We start from the raw sequence: 8228 nt of genomic DNA on the forward strand, positions 1-8228 counted from the left end.
TTACCAGAGAAACTGAATAAAATGTGATATTATTTGAATATTTCACTGTGGGAAATGCTCTGTAATGGATGTACTTCATCTAAACTGTCAACCATCAACGTTTTCCTGGACCTGTCCGTCAGGACTGACAGGTTCTACCGTGGCGTTCCGCAGGGTTGAGTTCTGAACCCACTCTTGTTTTCTTTTTCTCATCCTTCTATTATCTGCCATCAGTCAGGGGTTTTCCAACATTTATCAAGTCTATGCTGATGACTTACAGCTGTATTTGTCTTCTAAGCCTCAGGAGATGGAAAGATTGCCCAACTTACTCCACTGTTTGACGTGAATTAGTTTAATTATCTTCTAATTATCTTGTTTTAAATGTCCACAGACCTTTAAGAACAAAGAATAGGACAAAATACTGAGTTTATTTACATATTTGTTCTTATTGTGTCAAATTTCTTATGTGTGCACAAAGTCCTGACCACAAAAGCTGATTCTGATTCTTCATAACAGCAAAAAAGAAATCTTAGCTATATTTCATTCCTCTTTTTGGGTTTCTTGTTAAATATTGTGCCCCAGTTTTTTTCCTTTTAAGAAATATTTCTACATCATGATTCATGGTTTCTCCTTGAATTTCTAGAGAAAATAATTATTGCACCAACAATGGCACTGCCTGGAAAATGAGCAATTTTTCTGTTCTGAACCATTAAATCCAGTAAACCAATCCCACTGATTTTGTTTTAATTTCACTGTCTCACAGTAAGTTTTTTTTGTTTGATTTATTTTACTCATGTTGTGAAACAGTTGGTCTCTGTAACTTTGTTTTTATGACTCTGTAGACTTTTAAAAAGCATTTAAAAACTTTTTGTTTTGTCTTTGTTTATGATGTTATTCTTTAATTCAAATACATTTTTTTATTTATTTACATTTTATTGGGCCATTAGCATGTGCAAACTGCTTTCCCATTTTTTCCACCATAGTGGAAACTTTCTAATGAAAGAAAATATAAACCTTTCTCCGGTCTGCACTTGTATCAAATTGCAAACATTTTCACATCTTTTTGGGTGCAACAGAAAACAGAATAACACAAAAAAGCCTTTTAGCCTTTTCACACAGTGTATGTAGTGATGCTGTGAGGATTATTAACAAATTTCAGTTCTAGTATATAACAGAGTGTCATCTGCAAAGAATCAAACACAAGCTTCTGGGGAAAATAAAAAGGTTTTAATTAGAGATAAAAATTCACATCAAGGTTACAGTAAAACTTCCTCTGACTAAAATGTAGGCTAGCTTATGTGGCTACACATGTGTTAGCTTAATTTAGCCTTCTAAGCTAATACATGTTAGCTTAAATGGCTACACATTTAACATATTATCTCTCTCTGAAAGACTTTTTACAAACAGGAAAGCAGTAAAAAAATAAAATTCCTTCAGGAGGTTGTTTTTAGATTGCAGCTCAAATTAACATATTTTTATAAAGATGAAATGAAAAAAACAAAAGGTTTTATTTCGGTAACAGGAGAAACGTTTAGCTGGATTCGTGTCAATCACTGGGCATTCTCAGGGAACCAGAGGCTTTTTTATTCACGCTTCACTCCAAAACAGTGATTGCCCTGGAAAAACACAAAAAATAGAAAAGAAAAATTCAAGAATTTCTAAAATACCATATCTTTTATGTTCAGCTCTGCAGGAAGTTGTGCAGAAAACTCCAAATGCATGTTTTTCCACAGCAGAAAAGTCTATAAAGTAACATTAATAAAAGCAGAAGTCATTAAAATATCTGCAAACCATTAACAAAAGAACAGTGAAAATGTATCTTCCTGCAATTCCTTCACGCTTTGGTGTCTTTACACCATGAGTCACAGCCATTTGCGGTTTTACACCCAATTGAAGTGAGGTGAGGCTTGTCAAACCTTCAGCTAGAACAAACACTACAACCAACACTGGGTGTCACTTTTCACCATAAATGTTCAGAAATTTTAGAAATATTTCCTGTCATACAAACTTTAATGGGAAAAAACAACCACTGTTTTGTGCAAAACCAATGAAATGTATATATTGTTTGTCTAATGACTTAAAATCCAAATAACTTTCAAGGTCAAAAATGTAAACAGGCAAAACAAGAGGGAGTAAGCATTAATAAATGTATAACCTGATTTTTTAAAATAAAAACTTCATTTCGTTGCCAAACATTAATTGCTGTTTCAAAAAACAAAATAAAAAGGATTTTTTTAAGCTAAATTTAAATATATGATAAACTGAACCAATAAAAGTGGAAATTACCAGCTGTTTCACTATAAAATAATAATTTAATGGATAATCTGTTCTGTATTGTAGTGACACACCTGGACATTTCTGATGATTATGTTAAACTTTAACCTGAAGACAAACTGAAACAAAAACAAAAGGTTATCTTTAAGTCAATAAAAGATTCATATCTTTGACAGTGCTTATAATAAGAAAATGTGCTTGAGTTCACTTTTTATTGATCTAATCGGAGAATAAGTAATTGGATACTTCCTGAAACTAGAACTATTACAGATCATGGCGAAGATTCAAATGTGTAACTTTGTGCTTTTGTTAGTATCATAAAAACACAAATAAAAAAGAACATGTAGAAAATCTGAAAAACGTTGTAGGTTTTGAAAGGTGTGCGAGTTGTTAAAGCCACCAAAAATAAAATATTTTCTTATTTATGACTAAAATCCAGACCAGAGTCCTTTTCCAGGCATCTGCCATCTGGAGTTAGAGATTAGAGTGATGGCAAAGAGGCATTCCCACCTCAAAGAGTTGGAGAGAAATGCTATTAATATTTTGTGTTTTCACAGTATAAATATAAAATTCCAGTCAAACAGGCTAAGTGATGGAGACTCTTGTAAGAAAAGTTGAAACCAAAGCACTCCAGATTATTTAGAATATTTCTGTTTAGATAAAAAAATTAAATTTTACCATACAAAACAAAATCCAAGATACTCAATTAAATCAGAACCTAGATGAGTTACCTGGTACTTCTGGTTTTTGCATCTTTTCTTCAGGTGGTCCACGTGCTTCATCACGTCTTTCACCCACCTTTCTTCCTTAGTCGGGGCGCAGAGTTTTCTCCCATGTCTGGTCACCAGGCTGCAAGAACAACCAAAGCTTTACCTTCTGGTTTCCACTCACTGACAGATGGTCAGGATAAAATAAAAACTCACATTGTGGCATCAATCGAGCAGGCTTTGGCCTGTTCACGGTAATCTGCAATCAATCTTTTGTCGATTGGTTGGTTTGCTACCGACAAGCAGCAGTCCACGGGAACCTGCGCCTCAGTCACTGAAGGGCAAAAAATTATCACATCAAAATTTTATTCTTCATTGGACTTTAGAAAATTTAGTATTTCTTTTTATAATTTTCTGAGATTTGTTCTAGCAAACGTTTGACTTTTTAAGTTCAGAAATTTTATTTTATTTTCTAGAAAATTTATTAGATTAATCAAAAAATTTCTGAGTTTTCTTCTCTAGTTTCCTGTTTTTTCTATAAATATTCTGATTGATCTTTTCAAACTTAGAAATGTCCTTGTTTTGTGGAAAATTTGAGAATTTCTAGAAACCTTTTGACTTTTAAAGCTCAGAAAATTCCATGTTTTTTCTAAAAAAAAACATTTTTTTGATTAATCTCAAAATTTCTGAGTTTTTTTCTAGCAAATCTTTCACTTTTTAAGTTCAGAAATATTCTTGTCTTTCTAAAAAAATTGAGATTAATTTCAAAATTTTTGAGTTTCTCCTATCAAACCTTTGACCTTTCAGTCTCAGAAAGGTCCTTGTTTTTTTGTTTTTTTTTGTAGAAAATGTTTGAGTTTTTTCCAGGAGATTTCAGATTTATTTCTAGCAAACATTAAACTTTTAAAGGTCAGAAATTTGCTAGAAAATTTCTACGATTAACTTAAAAAAATTCTGAGGTTTTTCTAGCAAACTTAAGACTTTTTAAGCTCATTTTTTTTTCTAGAACATTTCAGATTTTTGGCATAAATAAATTTACTCCTCCTTTTTTCTATCTACAACGGCGCTAAAACTTTGTCGTAATTTTGCAAATCTGCAATGAAAACACTTTTTTTGAGTCATGTGATCAACATCCAGATGTTACTACTGGCAGAAACGACAAAAAGGATGACAGGAAGTGGTAGAAGGATGATGACACTCCATGTTTTTTAATGACTTATCGCTTAAACAAACATATTCACGTGTAATTTAATTGATTTTCTTATTTAATGTTGACAAATTATAATTTCTCCATTAGAGAAATTATAATTTGTCAACTTATCAATACATTTTTGAGCACATTTGTAAACAAACTGTCGCTGCCTCGGACTGAGCAGCCTCTTGGCTTCAGACTGACAACAGCTGAAGGGAATTTAACTTTTACAGCCTCCTTGTGACATACAGAGCGTTACAAACCCAGGTGGGTGTGTTTGTGATCATCTACAGTCCAAACTGTTCGTCAGATTTTCCCCCACAGGAGTTTAGTTAATGTAAAACTAACACAGAGAGATTAAAGCTGTTGCAAAACACCATTGTCTGCTCTTCTCTCCCTTTGAGATTACGAATGCATGTGAGGCGCGGAGGGCTGGTACTTTCCAGGCCTTCTTAGGTTTTACTGGTGATGTTTTATAACTCTGATGTGAGACTGAAATGAATGTGTGAAACGGCGAAGCGAGTGCAACGTAAAACCTTTTTTAAGTCTTGGTTACTAGTTTTTAGCCACTGGTAACCATTTGTATTTGCAGTTTTTTAAAACTATGAATATTTCTTAATATATTATGCTTTTTAGGCTTTCTAAACTTTTAAATAAAAAGCAAAACATTGCAAGTTGTGAAAATGACAGGAAATTAAAGCTGTGAAAACAACAGGAAACAATATGCTGTCCAAATCTAGACGCTTTCAGAAGTATGACTGAAACAATGCCTAAACATCAAGTTAAATTGATATTTAAACAGTCAGTGCAAAGTGAAATAAGTTTATCTATTATTTCTAGCTGAAGGGAAATCCAGCACCACATCTTGAAAGATGCAAATCTCTCTTTCAATTCACTTTATTGTCCTGCTTTCTCAACAAAAAGATCAAATTCTCCTCAGATTTTAGTACAAAAACATTTACTTTTTATGTCTAAGGCATTTTTTTTCTCCCCTATTTTCATGCATACGTTTAATAAAAGTGAGATTTTGTGTGACAAAAGCAGAAATATTTCAAGCAGAACCTTCAAACGCTGAAGCATTAAACCGAATCAAGGCGCTTTCTTTAATTCTGTCAACAGCTTCTGAAGTTTGGATGAGTTTCAAGTGAGTTTTTCTTTAAACTTCTGCTTCCTTCCTTCCTTTCTCTCTTTTATCTTTCTTCCTTTCTTTGTGTTTTTTGTCTTCCGTTCTGCGTTTCAGATTAACCGAGTAAAATGTCTTGTTGACTCACCTGCGGAGCAGCAGATGATGAAAAAGATGCAGAAGAAGAGCTTGGCATCGCCCCAGGGAGTCATGTCTGCGGTCGCTCTGGAGGCTGACGAACTCGCTTCTCCTAGCAACACGAAAGGAAATCCAGCAACTGAAGGTCTCTGAGCACGAGCTTCTGGCTTTATAGCACTGGTCACTTTCAGTTTCCTTTTACAATAACATGATCCCTGCGGAAAAACCCCACTCCTCTGACCGGGAAGGAATTTATTATCCTTTACAGAGCTCTAACCAGGGCCAATTCTTGATTTTGATCATTGCACAGCAGCCCTATGGTTTTGTTAGGAATAAAAGCCTGAGGAAAATGCAAACTCAAAGGATATTTTCACAAAACTTTATCTGCAACCTTTGTTTTCCAACGTTAGCAGTTTTATAATGTCATTTGTTCCCTGCAGAAATCAGTTTCTGAATGTGTCAGAGGTTTATTAGGGGCTTCCTACCTTCTGTGCACTGCAAAAACACAACGTTGTAACAAGGAATGTTACAATGTTGTAACACCGAAACAAATAGTGTTTGCACTTTTTAGTGCAAATATCTTTGGCCTCTTGAAATAAAACTAACTTAAAAATAACATTTTAGCCAGAAATATGAGCTTCTTTAAGTAAAAAATTCCTTAATATTGATTAAAAAGTTCTAGTTCCACTTAAAAAATTTTTATTGAGTTAAAACAAGCTCTTATATTTTGGAGAAAAGATATTTGTAAATTAGTTTTGTCTTGTTTTAAGTGAACTAAGATATTTGCACTAGAAACAAGAGAAAAATAATTGGTAGAATTTTGTGCCTTTGCAGTGCACAGGTCTGTAAACAAAGCAATGCTGTTTTAGTTCGATGAGCATTTTCATTGACTTAAAATTATAAAAAATTACAAAAATAAATTTAATTAATGGAAATGTGCCAATGTAGAAACAAGTCAAGTTTCTGGGTAAAAAGTGTTCCTTTTGGCCGTTTTGAAATTAGTTTCTTTTGCAAAGCTGCAACAGAAACACTTTTTTTTCAAATCGTGATCAACAACTGCATGTTACTACTGGCAGAAATGACAAAGAAGACAACAGGAAGTAGTTGATGATTTTTACTGATTTTATCACATAAACACATTTATTTACGTATGATTTTATTTGCGTTTCTTACTTAAAGGTAATTGCAAAATTGTGTTTTGCTCACATTTGTAATGGAAATGCAGCTACTGACTGAATCATTCAGGTATGAAAAACATGTCTCACTGTTTGTTTCGATTTGTCTGGCTATAAAAAACACAAAACGTTTCATCGAAGGAAAACAAGGTGATTTCCAAAGCTGAAAGATGTGCATCATCTTTCAGCTGGACTCTGGAAAACTTTTAGGTCTGTTTCTTATAACTTTAAGATGTTGTTCATACGTGCAAATGCAAGAAAATGTTGGAAATTTCGCTAAAGATTGATGTTGTTTTGATGAAAATGAAGAAGTGCTTCTTCTTCTACACTTCTCTACTTCTCAATTCTCAGGAGAAAGTGCGTCAGCCTTTCTTCTTAGCTGCAAACATACAGAATCTTCCTGGAAATACTAAAATTTATTTTATTTGCTTTTATTACTGCAGTGTTTGTGCTTGATAAGACAATCCAAGGCTCGAGTTTGGTAACACGTCACGTCTCAGATTAACACGGCAATCATTTTCCGCACTTTAACACACAAAAAGTGTCTCCAACTTTAATCCATAGATGCAAATCTGTAAAGGTAAATACACTGCAAAAACACAAAGTCTTACGAAGTATATTTGATCTAGTTTCTAGTGCACTTGAAATGAGACAAAACTAACTTACAAGTAACCTTGCAGCAAAAGAGAGTTTATTTTTAGTCAATTTCTTAATATTGATGGAAAACGTTCTAGTTCCATTGGCAGATTATTTCACCTATAACAAGACATTTCTTTCCATGCTAATCTTCCAATAAAACTGGCACTTTTTTGTCCTGTTTTTGTCTAAAAACTAAACATAAATACTTGGTAAGAATTTGTGTTTTTGCAGTTTAAGAATGGCAAAGGAAACATGTTGAAACTGGGCTGATATTTCTGTTTGACATTAAAAACAGTCACCAGCTGCGTATATTAATGCTGCAGTAGTTTAGTAGTTTTCATGTGTCAGAGCTTCAGTGCAAGAACAAAAACAAGCTGCTTCCTTCACTGTCTGGCCTCTGGACAGAACTGAAAACAACCCTGACAGAAAAACTGCAACTAAATCCTTGAAATGTGAGGGAAGTTGCTGACTTTAGAGGAAAGTGAGAATTTCTACTCTTCTGCTTTCTGTGAACGCCAGACTGCAAATGTTTCCTGTTACATTTAGCATTTAACACTTCCGGAAGATATAAAAATCCTACATTGAGCAGAGGTTCTTTGGTTTGTTTTCAATGAAATAAAACAGGATTGATCAGTTCGATACTTACACGTGACTTTTGCAACAGAAAACTAAAAGGAAAAATAAAAGAACCGAATCACATAGGTGTGTACACCTTTAAACAGTTTCCCTGGAACGGTGAGTTGTTTTTCCGCCATTAGTACATTTAGAAGCAAGTACATAAGAATGATTGACAGCGCTAAGACCTGCCTCTTGGCTCTGATTGGTTGGTTTTGGTCGGGAGCATTCCGTTTCTTCAGACGGTGATAGTAGCTCACAGAACAGGTGGAGGAAATCAATCTTTTCTCAGATTATCTCTCTTTTAACAAACTATTGTGACACGGTGACAGTTTTAACAAATATATATATATATATATATATATAAGTTACATACTGCAGCTTTA

At 33.8% G+C, this 8228-nt stretch overlaps 1 protein-coding gene and 1 long non-coding RNA gene across 2 annotated transcripts in view; one reads left to right on the forward strand and one right to left on the reverse strand.

Annotated features, from left to right (window-relative positions):
* Nucleotides 1-1184: 1184 nt before the first annotated feature.
* Nucleotides 1185-5748, reverse strand: LOC103134884 (C-C motif chemokine 3-like). Its single transcript, XM_007547369.2, has 4 exons — nucleotides 5424-5748; nucleotides 3177-3294; nucleotides 2985-3102; nucleotides 1185-1595 (listed from the first exon to the last, which is right to left on the reverse strand). Exons 1-4 carry the CDS (start codon nucleotides 5485-5487, stop codon nucleotides 1563-1565), a joined length of 333 nt encoding a protein of 110 aa, XP_007547431.1. The 5' UTR covers nucleotides 5488-5748; the 3' UTR covers nucleotides 1185-1562.
* The window catches only part of LOC107835748 (uncharacterized), a 4364-nt gene continuing 1608 nt past the window's right edge, over nucleotides 5473-8228 (forward strand). Inside the window, exon 1 of the long non-coding RNA XR_001661564.1 lies at nucleotides 5473-5558. This is a non-coding gene — a long non-coding RNA (uncharacterized LOC107835748). The remainder of the gene's footprint in view (nucleotides 5559-8228) is intronic.

The sequence above is a fragment of the Poecilia formosa genome, unplaced genomic scaffold (assembly GCF_000485575.1).
Source record: "Poecilia formosa unplaced genomic scaffold, Poecilia_formosa-5.1.2 Scaffold20, whole genome shotgun sequence".
Taxonomy (NCBI): domain Eukaryota; kingdom Metazoa; phylum Chordata; class Actinopteri; order Cyprinodontiformes; family Poeciliidae; genus Poecilia; species Poecilia formosa.

Bases quoted from the DNA above. Each gene is read 5' to 3' on its own strand.
- LOC103134884 (XM_007547369.2), bottom strand. From the start codon at position 5,487: ATGACTCCCTGGGGCGATGCCAAGCTCTTCTTCTGCATCTTTTTCATC. The intron at 3,103-3,176 runs GTGAGTTTTTAT...TTGTTCTTGCAG, and splicing joins TGCTCGATTGATGCCACAAT to CCTGGTGACCAGACATGGGA. The intron at 1,596-2,984 runs GTAACTCATCTA...GTGTTTTTCCAG, and splicing joins GCAAAAACCAGAAGTACCAG to GGCAATCACTGTTTTGGAGT.